The following is a 13,425-nucleotide window of genomic DNA, read 5'->3' on the forward strand; positions in this document are numbered from 1 at the left end:
CTCTCTTAAACTTACCAGAAGGAGAAATTGCTGCTTGCTTCATTCTTGCATTTTGGCAAGTACAGAATAGAAATATTGCCTTTGCATGAAGGTGAATACCTTTATCATTGCCTGCAGATACTACTGTTCCACTCTCCTTAGTTTTTGTCAGTCAGGCAGGAGCTTTACTTCATGTTTTTCTTCTGAGGAAAAATTGTCAAGAAAATACAGTAGGTGAGAAATAGTCTCACTTGAAGGAGGCTACAAATTCAGGCCTTCTAGTAGCCAGGTATTAGTGTATACTTACCAAAGGCTGGCAACATCAAGTTTGTTCCCCCCCGAGGCAAGCTGTGTGAAAAATGTCAGGAATTGGTATGTCTGATGGATATTTCAGAAGTACGTGCTTTGCATCTAAGGATTCCTGGATATAGAACAAAAGCATATGTTAATATGCAAATTTTTACAGTTTATGTTCATACATCATACGTGGGTGGGATTGGGTGTGTTGTACATAATCTAACATACCCAAGTTCTATAGCTTCTGATTTTGTTACCCTCTTACAGTAAACCTCTCTGCATCCTTTCTTTTTTCCGTTTTGCAGATTACTAAACCATTCTTTGCAGCTGTGTCAGATGGGATGGTGCAACAGAAGCTATTAAAAGTACTGTTTGACCTACTGTTAAACTGCAAGAACCCGCTTTGTGCCCAGACTATTAGCAGTGTGTTTAAAGGGGTAAGTGGCAAACTCCAGAACATAGAAATATTTCCAAACTTGTTGCGGTGGTTCTATGTTGCTACACTCGTTGTTTGTATCATTCATAGCATGAAAGGAATCCGAAACTATTTGTCACGTAATATAATTGTGTTAATGCCATGAAAAGTTTGTTAAATGACTGCACTTAGAAGGTATTTCTTTAAAAGCCATGCATCAGTCACTTACTACACTATGTGAATGAATTCAGCAGAAGTCACTTCTTTCTGCTGCACAGATTTTCATTTTCTGGGATACAACTTGAATATGTGGATTATATACCCATATGTGTATGAAAGGGATGTGTTTTAAAAAAAAAAAGGAGGGGGCATAGATGTGTGATATGACACGTTGTTCATTGGTACTTGCATTATTTTTCTTTGTTTCAGATTTCAGTGTGTGCTGAGCAGATTGTCAGAGAACTGGAGCCTCCTGAGAAAACCAAAAGTCTGGCCACTGTTCAGCAAACTAGAAGGCAGAAAATGCAGCAACAGAGGTAATATAACTAGAAACTCAAAAATATTATCTGTACAGCTTGAAAACGCCACTTGTTTTACTACATGGCAGTTTGTTTTGAAAGCGTAAGCATATATTTCTTCTTTTCCCCTGCACAGTAAAATAACTCTCACCTACTTTTGGCAGGAGAAAACTAACTTGTGTTGCTGTTTGAGAACTGATGGAACTGCAGTCAAAATTAAAAACAAAACAAAACCAACAACAAAACAAACAAACAAAAAAACCCAACAGCAAAACAATCCAGTAGTTTTAATGTTGACGCTTGCTGTTATAGAATCTGGCTTGACACAATTGAACAAGATTCATTTTTGTAGGTATTAAACTTGGTTAGTAATTAAGACGTATGGACAAATTACATACACATGGCTGAAGCCTACAGACGGTCATCAAAATGTTCCTGTTAGTTGACTGAAAAAACGGTATTTTCTTTCAGTTAAAACATTAATATAATCAATAATTTTCAGATCTCTTAGTCTTGTTTCTTCTCTCCATTCTCATAAGGAAGGAGCTGTTTTGTCCACTGTACTTATTCTCTTCTTTAAGCATTGGCTGTCAGCCATTGTTGAAACAGGATATTGAGTTGGTTTTCTTGGTTTGACCTAGAATAGCTGTTGTTATTTTCCTTCACTTGACCTTTTTTAATAATCATCACCCATTAGATTGATCTGTCTGTAAACTGTGTCTGTCAGAGTTTATGAACACGCCTGCTTGTGCACACACTCACATTGCCTGCACAGTCCGTGGTTAGACAGCTAGTACTTCCAAAGATGCAAGTTCCTGGATGGCAAGCAGATTGGCATTTGGACAGTTATTTGGTAATAGATTTAATTTTTTTTCCACAGAAGTCTGCTTCATTGCATAGAACTTCTGTATACACAGAAGGCATGCTATACTTGTTCATTTTTTCAAGTTTGGTCTGGATTTTCTGTTCATTGTTTAAAATGTGTTGCTAATTCAATGAAAAGCCCACACATTGCCACCTCTCCCAGGAGAAACAGTAAATGATATTACTGTGTGAAAGAAAATTTGTCTTTTTTACTTACACTTGTGTTTTCCCTGAAACACTGTACTATTTTCTTTGCAAATGTATATCCTGATTGTTTGTCTTATCTTTTTAGAAAGCCTCAAGATGCAGAACTGGCACCAGAAACAAGCCAATTCAGCTGGCAGAGGGTTATGCTTATTCTGGAATTACTGCAGCATAAGAAGAAACTTAAACGTCCGCAGGCATTGGTACCTGCGCTTTTTAACCTGCTGAGCCGGTAAACGTGCCTCCATAACACGAGTCCTTGAGCTTTCTCTTCTGCAGCAGACACTGTAAAGCGTTAAAATATGGGCTGCTTTCTCTTTGCTTTGTTGCCATGTTTTGTAGCTTAGCTTGCCTTTTTTACTTGAACTTCTTTTAGGTAAATCAGATGAGGGGAATGGGAAGTTGTTAGGACTTTTTTGCCCTTTAAACAATGTGATGGGCTTTTTAAGATTTTTACCTGATGCACAGCTGCTTATGCGAAGACTTTGTTTTTCAGGTGGAGGGCTTGGGATTGGTAAGAAGGGTGATAGCTGTGCTAAAACTGGCACAATTGACAGGACTTGTGTCTTTTGCAGAGCTATTATAATGCTCCTCTAAGCTTTAAAATTCCTCCCAAAACATTGTGGAACAGCCTTCATCCAGTGCAACCTAAGAAAACTATCGCTTTTCCTGCCAGCCCTATCTCCAGGCACTTAGGAAAGTTTACATATAGATTGGGTATTTATCTTTTTTTTCTTTATGACTTGCCTTTACATAGATGGGCAATCATATTTCAGGTAATCATCTTATACTCTTGACAGTGCTTTGATAAATGTCTTTTGTTAGACCAATTGATGTATTTGAAAACAAAAAAGAAGAGACACTTTTTGGCAAACGCTTTTTAGAAGCCTCAGTTTTAGAACTTCTGTAGAATGAAGATTGCGGTTTCTTATTTGTATCTTAATACGCAGCTTGGTCACTTATTTTTCTGTCTGCTTTTTCAATCTCTACTTTTTTTCCTGAATGTATAGGTGTCTGGAACCTATGGCATCAGAAGAAGAAAATATGGAATATACAAAGCAGCTAATCCTCAGCTGCCTGCTAAACATCTGTCAGAAATTGTCTTCAGATGGTAGCAAGATCCCAGCAGGTAAAAATTGCCAGATTCATTTCTTGATACTTCTCTCGCCAGCACAGCACTAAAACAATGGCCTCTAACTTTTTTCTTCTCTACACTGTATTGCTGAGGAGAGATAGATTCCTCTATGGGGTATACAAGTTTGCCTTCGTAATCTTTTTTTGTAGATCCCTTAGGTATGGTTTGCAAATTAAAACCAGTGCCTGAGGGTACTGTTTATTCCTACATGGTTGACTAATCATTAAAGTGTTAATCAGCAAGTATTTTTTACTTGCAGATGTCCTTGACAAAGAAAAATTCAACGTGGAAGTGATAGTTCAGTGTATCAGGATTTCTAAAATGCCCCAGACGCACCACCATGCACTGCTTCTCCTTGGTGCTGTTGCTGGCATGTTTCCTGTAAGTAGTACCTGAAATTTATGTGTCAGCTCTTCTCTTCAGGTTCCAAACATTGGGAAGACTGAAGAACATGTAGAGCTATTCTATGTGGAGAAGCTTTCTGAAAGGAGCAAGAGGCAAAATTTACAGATTCCCTGCTCTTTTAGGGCTTTCTATTCCATTTTACTTGAAAAAAAACCTCTGTCTTGATGCTTTGGGCACTTACTTATGACTTGCATTAGAAAGGGAAGAAGCTTCCTGACAACACCCCCTGCCTCACCTTCCCACTGTGGTCAAAGTTCTCGTGGACTGTTTCTTCTTTCCCCTGTTTTTTAATAAACAAGAGAGAAAACATGTAGCCCAATAGCACACGTATTCTTACAAGTTCCTGTCTTGTACAACACTGAGAAATGTAGTTGTAGTTGATGATAAAACCAGGTTGGTCTGATTTTAATCGACCGAGAAACAGGCCTTTTCTTCTATGGATTGAAATTTAACCGTACGCTCACTCTTCTAAGTAAGATTCTTTTGCTTTGAAACTATAAAAGCAGCAAAATGTATCCAAATGTATCAAACTCAGTTTGCATCTTTATCTCTGCCTCCGTACTTTCACCACACATTTGGAAAGACAGCATTTTTCCCAAAAGGCAAAACTGGAATGTTTTTCACAAATCTGTGGAGGATTTGGCTTTTTTATTGTTGGAGTTGGTTTTCTTTATCGCCATCTTACTGCCATCACCTGCTATAGAACCGAGCTTTTATTCTACATTAATATTGGTTCTTACAAGCTTTTCAAGGTCAGAATACAAGGAAATATTTTGTGTGAGTCTCATCTCTCTTTAAATCTAAAATACTCCTTCAGTTCACTAAAGCTGAATGAAAAATGTGCCCATAACTTCTTGCTCTAAGTTCTGGCAAAATCTAGGAAACCAACTCTTGAGCTAGGTGACACCTCTAATCCAACCCTTTTAATTACTGTGATTACAGTCTAGTGCCCCAAAAAGCCAAAAATTAAAATGAGCATAGTTGGTTTCCATTGTATGATTGTAGATATTGCAGATATATAAAGAGTGGGTGGGAAAGGTATGAAAATCACTGGAATCTGTGCCACATTCACATTTGTGCTTCTGCAAATCTCCCCATAGCTGATTTTGCTTGTCATACTACCATGGCACTGAGTTGAAAAATACAAGGTACTTCATCAGACTGAACTCTCAATTTCCACTCTTTAATTACTTGCTTAGAAGTGTATCTTGGTTTCTAAATAATATTTAGAAGTCTTAACAATCACATAGTAAGTAGTTTTAAGGGACACTATATATTTAAAATTATTTTAGTGGAGATTCTGGAAGATACTAATGATTCTCATTTTCTTTTATAGGAATCTAGTGGCATTTGTGGGAAGGAGAAATGCCTTAAGGTATAACAGGCAGAGCAGCACAGTTCAAAAAATAAACTAATCTCATCTGTCTTCTTTTCCAGGATAAAGTTCTCCATAACATTATGCCCATTTTTACATTCATGGGAGCAAATGTCTTGCGTCTGGATGATACTTACACGTTCCAAGTAATTAATAAGACGGTGCAGATGGTTATTCCTGCTCTTATACAGGTAAATTTGTCTACTTAATGGAAAGGAGTAGAAAAAAGTGAACAATAACAGTATTAATTAAGCAGAGTAAATGGTTTAGAATATCAGTGGTAGACTAAGTTGTAGCCTATTTTAGGATTACTTTTAGATAGATATTACATTATATATAACTGTATTAACAGACTACGCCTCGTCTGACCAACTCTGAGTTCATCAGACTACTGCTTCTTTTTAACCCTATGAGCTCCTGCACTTTATAAATGGTTTAGCCAAAATGGTATCACAACTCTTCCTAAAGAGGACCTGAAACATACTTTAAGTTCCTCCCCTTTTTTTCCCTTTTCCCTCCCCCTTTTTTTCCCTTTTCCCTCCCCCTTTTTTTCCCTTTTCCCTCCCCCTTTTTTTCCCTTTTCCCTCCCCCTTTTTTTCCCTTTTCCCTCCCCCTTTTTTTCCCTTTTCCCTCCCCCTTTTTTTCCCTTTTCCCTCCCCCTTTTTTTCCCTTTTCCCTCCCCCTTTTTTTCCCTTTTCCCTCCCCCTTTTTTTCCCTTTTCCCTCCCCCTTTTTTTCCCTTTTCCCTCCCCCTTTTTTTCCCTTTTCCCCTTTTTTAATTTTTCATTTTTCTTTTTTTCTCCTTTCTTTTTCTTTTTTATTTTTGTTTTCCTTTTTTCTTTTATCTTTTTCTTGTCTTCTTTCCATCTTCTTTCCTTCTTTCTTCTTTTTTTCCCTTTTTTATTGTCTTTTTTCCTCTTAAATTTTATTTGAGGCATCTTCCTTAAACACTGAAAAGGAACTGTGTGATTGAAAACCATTTATTTTGGAGCACTTACTTTTTTCTTGAGATTATGCTCTTGGTAATGCTGTTATCAGGCACGTAGTGCTTTCTCTCATTTTCTGAATTTACAAGAAAGAACTCGTACCCACCTGCAATAATCTGTTTGAACTGCTGTAACTGCTGTACCTGTTTGCCCATAGGCTGAAGACAGTGATTTGTCAGAGTCCTCGGGAAGCGTGGAAGAGGTAGTGACAAAGATCATTCGTGTGTTTGTGGACGCCTTGCCCCACGTGCCGGAGCACCGGCGCCTGCCGATCCTGGCCCAGCTGATCACTACAGTCGGAGGAGACAAGTTCCTCTGGGTTCTCCTGGTGCTGCTGTTCGAGCAGTATGTGACCAAAACTGTGGCTGCGACATCAAGCACAGACAAGGTTAGAAGATGAGTAGGGTCAACTTTTTCCTCAAGAGACTGATCTCCCCCTTTCTGTTCATGGCCTTGCCTTTAAGAAGGTGCAAGATAAGCTCCTAGGTTATGCTAAAATAAGTAGTGAGCTCTAAGCTTGTGCTATAGCAGAACCCAATGGTGATGTTGACTAGGATTTATATTGCAGATACAATATTGTTTTGGAGCCTGAACAATAAATCAGATCATGTTGTACAGCAATCCTTGACCTGAAGAGCTGAAAATCTAATTATGAAGTGCTTCAATATTTTTAAAGTGTTTGGGTTTGTTTTGGTTTTTTTTTTTTCCCTTTAACTGTGTTTGTGAAACATGATACGGGTCTTCCTGTACAGACCAAGATAAAAATCCTATTGTGTTTTTGTGTAGGCATGCCCTCAGATTAGGTGAAAGCATAGTTTATGGGGAAAACTAGAAAAATTATTAAAGGAACATTGGTGAGAAGAGACAGCCTTTGCTGTAGCAGTTTAATCTCTTTCTTTACCCTTGGAGCTATGTTCTCTCCAAGAGCTTGCTGCTATAACCCTTGGTGTTAATCCTGGCAGTATCCAGCTCACCATGGCATTTTCACAAACTCATTGAGAAGTTTTTGTGTCTTTTTATCATTATTAGTAATATTTTTTTTAATTCTTGAATTTTTTTTTCTTTCTAAACCATAAACAGGATGCTGTTCTGGAAGCAGACACTGAATTTTGGATTTCCATCTGTTGTGAATTTAGTGTACGTTCTCAGTTCCAGAGCATGATGAAAATAATCCAGTACTTGACAGAGCTGCCAGAGAACAAAGAAGGTAACCACAAAACAGAGCCAGCAGATGCATATAAACCTTCCTATTACAAGGGACAAGGGGTAATGGTTTTAAACTAAAAGGGGGTAGATTTAGACTAGATGTAAGGAAGACTTTTTTTTGCAATGAGGGTGGTGAAACACTGGAACAGGTTGCCCAGAGAGGTGGTGGATGCCCCATCCCTGGAAACCTTCAAGGTCAGGTTGGACGGGGCTCTGAGCAACCTGATCTAGCTGAAGATGTCCCTGCTCATTGCAGGGGGTTGGACTAGATGGCCTTTAAAGGCCCCTTCCAACCAAAGCTATTCTATGATTCTGTTACTCCTCTAGAAAAAAGACTAAGGGATACAGAATTACTCTAATGACTTTTTTTCTTTTCATAAAATGGCTAAGATATGGGATTACTTTTTTTTTAATCCTTTTAACTATAGATTAATTTGAGCGCTTAGAATCAAACAGTAGTCCTCACTTAGAAGATACAGTAAATCATTTAGTGGAAATAAAAAGCTGTTATTCATAGCAGACAAAATCACAGGGACTACCAGTCATTTCTGGGTTTTTGTAGGCTTTCATTTCTTTCTACAACAATATAGTGGAGCAATAATTAAAAAATCTGTTTTAATACTTTTCCAGTCTGTTATTTCAAAGAGCATTGGGGAAGGTGGGTGAGGGTTGTTTGTTTCTTGTTAAGTTAGGACTTGCTGTATTTGTTTGAATACATTTTCTCAGCCAAGAAGGACCAGGTGATGACACTGAAAGCAGTTTTCCCAAATATGTGATGCACAGTGTATGTGGTCCTGCCTCAAAAGTCTCTCGTGTTTGTAGCCAGTGTACCATAGCTTTAGCACCAAGAAAAAAAGAAGATTCTTCACGTAAAAATGATCAGATGGAATGGCAGTGAAATGGTAGTACTTCTTTTGAGGCTGTTGAAATGAAAAATCTTGTCTTCTGTGGTATTTCAGAGCATCTTCTTTGGAACTTTGACATGATTTTGGATACTGCAGAATGACTATCCTTGATAGACATCTGACTGTAATTTTACTTTGTTTCTGGAATCAGAAATCAAATGTCTTTTTCTCTTGCCTGCAAATTTGTTTTGTGAATGTTTTCAACAGATGATCCTGGGCCAAAAAAATCAAGAACGTGCAAGACAAAGCTAAAAAGTCAGGATGGGCAGCTCTTTAATGTGGAGTCTCACTCAGACAAACAACTTCGGCATTTCAAATTCTTGTCAGTCTCCTTCATGTCACAGCTTTTATCCTCTCAGAGCTTTGTGAAAAAGGTAATAAGCAGATTGTTTTTTAAACTGATCACATGAAGTAATTATGCCATTAATTTGCTTTTTAGTATGGCTTTATATTCAAAGGGAATGAAAGAATACACTGTCCAGTGTATCTTGCTGACACCTTTATTGACACAGTTTTGAAACCTCTCAGTAACGTTAATTATTTTTTATTAAGGCTTTTCCAAATAGACTCCATTTGTGTGATTGATGAATAGGTAACAAAGTGAAATTCTGGTCCCAGTGGATTCCCGCTGGCTTTATGGAGCAATGTATTTGCTACTGTGACTGCATTGCCTAAGTGTCTCAGATTCGCTTCTAGAATGATGGCTTAAGCGCAAATGTGGGGAGCTCATAATTACCACGTTAGTGGACATTTCATTCAGAACAAATTTGAAAATACTGGGATGTTAACTTAATGAGGGGATGTAAGTTTCACACTTAGAGTTTTCATTCTTCCTTTTCAAACCAGATAGTTGAATGTGAAGAAACAGAAGAGCTGCAGAAGTTGGAACAGAGGTATGCTTTAAATCTGCTCTGCTCCTTCTATTTCTAGCTTTTACTGCAACCTGGGAATATTTTTTAAGTGTAGTCCCATTAGAATATTTTTTTCCCCAAGGATACTTTTAATGTTGTCCTTGGCAACAAGCAGTATTTATTATATGCAAGTTATTTGGGTTTTGGTTTGGGGTTTGTTTTGTGTGGTTTTTTTTTTTTAATACGATGTGGAGTTTTTTATTTCTGAAAGATTGCTCCACCCAATATCCACTCTTTCTATATTTCCGATAGTGCTTATTTACAGACTTGGCCATAACTATTATGCTGTTGATGATGGAGTCTCTAAAAGAATTCCAGATTTTTAGCAAAACATATCACTTCATTCGTAGGGAAAAAAATCGTTGTTCACAGGTGCCCCGATATTCGTGTAAGAAAATTACCAGTAATCACAGATCACAGTTGTAGTCATTGGGCTATAACAGCCGATGATGCAAAATTGAGGGTTTCTTTTGCGGAGGCTTAACTTTTGTGTTTGTTCTAAGTGGAAAAGGGTGTAGGATTTATTTTAAATGCTGTGTTCCTTAAATGCTCATTTTTAAACATCTACATCCTCCCAGATTGTTTTGTTTTAGAGTTCTTAAGTAGAACTACTATTGTATGTAGATGCTAATTTGGGGGTACCAGGTAGACTTCTTTAATGTGCACATGATTGTCCTTATTGCCATAGCTTTTTGTTAAAACGTAGATGTGATCTGCTAGTCTCTCCATTCGGTGTTTCATTTTTTTATTGTTGCTGTTTCGTGAAATTTTATGCTTTCCAGTAATAAAGTTGACTTCTTTAGTGTCCTTGTTACTTACTAAAAGATGCTTCCTTTCCATCTAGGCTATTAGAAGAAGTTCTTCACTATATAAACACTGTGGCGTCTTCAGTGGAAGGAAACGTGGACAAGCCAACAGCCAAATTTTGGAGGGTTCTGCTTAACAAGTCCTATGATATGCTGGATAAAGTATGTCTCATTAGCCCTCATGTTAGCAGTGGGACACTTCTGCTTTTGCTTATTAATATGATTATAGCCTTTGTAGGATTGCTTGTTGGATTAGTACCCATCTTTATTGGATGGGCTGCAACCTGGTGCATCATTGTTTAAACTCATCTAACAACTGTAATAACTACAGCTAACGGCTTAGACGGAGCAACCAGAAAGAAAAAAGTCAGGAATGCTTATTTCCTCTAGTTAGTATTCCACTGGCTGGAAGCAGTCATTTCACTGTCTATGTGGTGGAGAAGAATGGCAGCATTTCTCACTGCTAACTCATAAAATGATTTTAACTAATGCTAATGGATCTGTTGTGTATTTCCACATGGAATTTAAATGGAGAAAAAAAATCCTTATGCTTTTCTTTCTAATCTTTTTCTGATCAGAAGTATATTAGTAGAATTGGACTAGCTGTCTCGCTGCATGCTGTGCATATGTCTTTTCACAGCTTGGATTTTTTTGTTTGCCTGTGAAGCATATTCCAATTTTCATGATGTACATGCACAGGGCACTACCAGAAATATTTTAGAGTGAGGAGGGATAGCTCACCAGTGTAGACAAAAGGAATTGCTGAGGAAATCTCGGAGCGGGTAGATAATGGCTGGTTAGCAGCCAGTGAACATACATTAAGTACTGTAGCTGGAACCTGCTTTGTTGTTTTGCTTGCCTCTCATACAGCATTGCTAGCCTGTCCTCTCTTCTTTGATCCTGAAATCCATGTGGGAAGCTGAAGAGAGTTTGCCTGTCTTATTTGGAGGCTACTATGTCACAGTGCATGGAAGAGCATTTATGGTATTGTTTTGTTTATGTTTTCTTGTAGGTCAATGCCTTATTGCCAACAGAAACCTTCATCCCTGTAATTAGGGGACTAATGACAAATCAGCTCCCATCCGTGAGACGTAAGGCAATGGACCTTTTGAACAACAAGGTGCAGCAGCGCACAAAGTGGCAGAAGAGCCAGGTGAGGCGAAGTGATTAAACTCGGTTCCTTTAGCAGAAGCACCCGGAGAGAGATTGATGTAGAAGTGGCTTGCTCTGTGCAAAGACATCGAGTACCAGTGCCAAGTCTGGCAGGCAGCTCTTGAGTAGTGAGATGGAGGCTACCTGCCCACAGTTACTTTGCAGGTTCTGGGCTTCTAATTGTAAGTCTAATGCGTATGTTCTCTTGTCCTCTTAGATCCTGCAGCTCTTAGAGCTAGTTCCTGAGCTCATTGCTATTGTGCAGTGTAAAAGAAAAGAGGAAGAGGAGGAGCAAGCCATCAACAGGCAGACTGCTTTGTTCAGCCTCAAGCTGCTCTGCAAAGGTTTTGGCACAGAAAATCCAGTGCCATTTGTACCTGTTCTGAAAACTGCCATTGACCTAATTTCTTCGGAGAAGGAGGAAAAGAATGTGATGGGAAGTGCTTTGCTCTGTATAGCTGAGGTCACCTGTACACTGAAAGCCCAAGCAATACCTCAGCTTCCAAGGTACTGTTGGGTTCTTTTTAAGGGAACCAACTGCAGCAGGAATTAGCTGTACTAAAATGCATTACGGAAGAAATGGTGACGAAGGTCAAGTGGCAGTCTGTGTTTTGTGTAGATAAGAATAAAGGTATTTGTAGTGCACGAATGTGCTTCCTGGTCATAGAACGAAGAAGCTAGTGCGGAAATTGTTAAAGAGTTTTATAATTAGTGGAGTTCCTTATGGAGAGGCAGTCTTTATGGCTTTAGAAAAGTCAGACCATATTCTGTATTTTTACTGTAGAACAGATTGCATTTAAAAACATGAGAACCAGTACAGTTGGAAACCCTGCATGTTACATTATTTTATTCTCCCTATTCAAGAAGAATTCAAGCATCTAACTTGTTGCTTTTAAGGCTGTTTTATCTCATTACAAATATAAGTTTCTTATTGTCATTAAATCTTTAAACTAAATGCGGGGCTTTGGTCCCTGCCTCTGGCAGGGGGGTTGGACTAGATGATCTATAAAGATCCCTTCTGACCCAAACTGTTCTATGATTTTGTGATTCTAAACGTAATATCCTTCACTAGCTTCAAAAAAATGAAATACAGTAGAAGAACGCAGAATACTGAGTTTTCTCAAATATAGATGTAAAAATTCATGTGAAAATTGTCCCTGCGGGCTTAACAGATGGATTTATGTGATTGGAAATGTGCCTCCGGATTGTCAGTGGTTTCACCTTTCTGTATTTATGCTTGGTTATTCACAGGCTGATGCCAGCACTGTTGAAGACTTTAAAAAATAAGAAGGAGCTGGTCTCCAATGAGATTTACTTGCTGAGTGCTGTCACTGCTCTGTTGAAGGTTGCAGAAACATTACCGCACTTCCTTAGCCCTTATCTTTTGGATTGCTTGCTGCAGGTGAGCCATCTCACTCCTACAGATGTGTAAAGGGGGACTGGTTCTGCCCAGTTCTAGGAGAAGCTAGAGAGATGGCTTTTTTCTTTCTGAAACTGAAGTAGGAGTGTGTGCCAACTATGTGGAAGCTTGTAACATGTTACTCTTCTACTCATCTTCCTGTGCAGATAACTGAGATACTGAATATAAGAGCATCTCCTCCTCTTCCCTCTGATAGGTTGTAGTTTGCCTCTTTGGAAAGGGAGATGAATCCTGAAGGATCATTCTGTATTATCCATGATCTCATCAAATGTGTGTATCTAACATCTCTAGTAGGGTAATTCTGACCCCCTGCTTCCGACACGTGCAGTTTTTCAGTGTTTGTCTTCTGCAGACAGCGAGGCTCTGTACACAGACATCCTAATGTAAGGTGCTCCAAGTGGTGCAAACAGCAAAATTGCCATCTGACACTTGCAACAGCCAACTACTGTAAAATAAGTTCTTGAGTTGTTTTAAGTATGCCTAACTTTTGTTGGATTTCCTGATAGGTTGTCCGCTTGGAAAAGATTGTGGTCGAGTTTGGTCCTTCTTCCCAGATAAGCTTACGCATAACATCATTGAAAACTATCCTAGCTACGAGGCTTGCTCCCCGAATACTCTTGCCTGCAGTTACAAAGTGTTACAGTGAAGTGGCAAATACCCGGAAGGTAAGGACTTTTTCATTCTTTTGAATTGTGATTAAAAAGAAAGAAAGAAAAAAAAGAAACAAGCTGTGCAAAATTCAGTTCAGTTGTCTGAGCTGTGTCCCTTCCTAGCCTCTTGCCCACCATCAGTCTACTCACTGGGGCAGCAGAGTGAGAAACAAAGTCTTAACACTGTGCAAGCACTGT

The 13,425-nt window shown here is 38.6% G+C and overlaps 1 protein-coding gene across 4 annotated transcripts in view; it reads left to right on the forward strand.

The window, feature by feature from the left end:
• HEATR1 (HEAT repeat containing 1) overlaps positions 1-13,425 on the forward strand; it is a 39,523-nt gene that overhangs the window by 21,429 nt on the left and 4,669 nt on the right. For all 4 annotated transcript variants that reach the window (XM_082306476.1, XM_082306478.1, XM_082306477.1 and 1 more), the window contains 15 exons: positions 582-713; positions 1,121-1,227; positions 2,366-2,509; positions 3,288-3,406; positions 3,672-3,793; positions 5,255-5,383; positions 6,335-6,565; positions 7,258-7,384; positions 8,496-8,662; positions 9,135-9,181; positions 10,044-10,167; positions 11,018-11,158; positions 11,375-11,664; positions 12,409-12,559; positions 13,084-13,242. In XM_082306476.1, coding sequence (XP_082162602.1) covers positions 582-713; positions 1,121-1,227; positions 2,366-2,509; positions 3,288-3,406; positions 3,672-3,793; positions 5,255-5,383; positions 6,335-6,565; positions 7,258-7,384; positions 8,496-8,662; positions 9,135-9,181; positions 10,044-10,167; positions 11,018-11,158; positions 11,375-11,664; positions 12,409-12,559; positions 13,084-13,242 — 2,190 coding nt within the window. The remainder of the gene's footprint in view (positions 1-581; positions 714-1,120; positions 1,228-2,365; positions 2,510-3,287; positions 3,407-3,671; positions 3,794-5,254; positions 5,384-6,334; positions 6,566-7,257; positions 7,385-8,495; positions 8,663-9,134; positions 9,182-10,043; positions 10,168-11,017; positions 11,159-11,374; positions 11,665-12,408; positions 12,560-13,083; positions 13,243-13,425) is intronic.

The sequence above is a fragment of the Platalea leucorodia genome (genome assembly GCF_965183815.1).
Source record: "Platalea leucorodia genome assembly, chromosome: 3".
NCBI lineage: Eukaryota > Metazoa > Chordata > Aves > Pelecaniformes > Threskiornithidae > Platalea > Platalea leucorodia.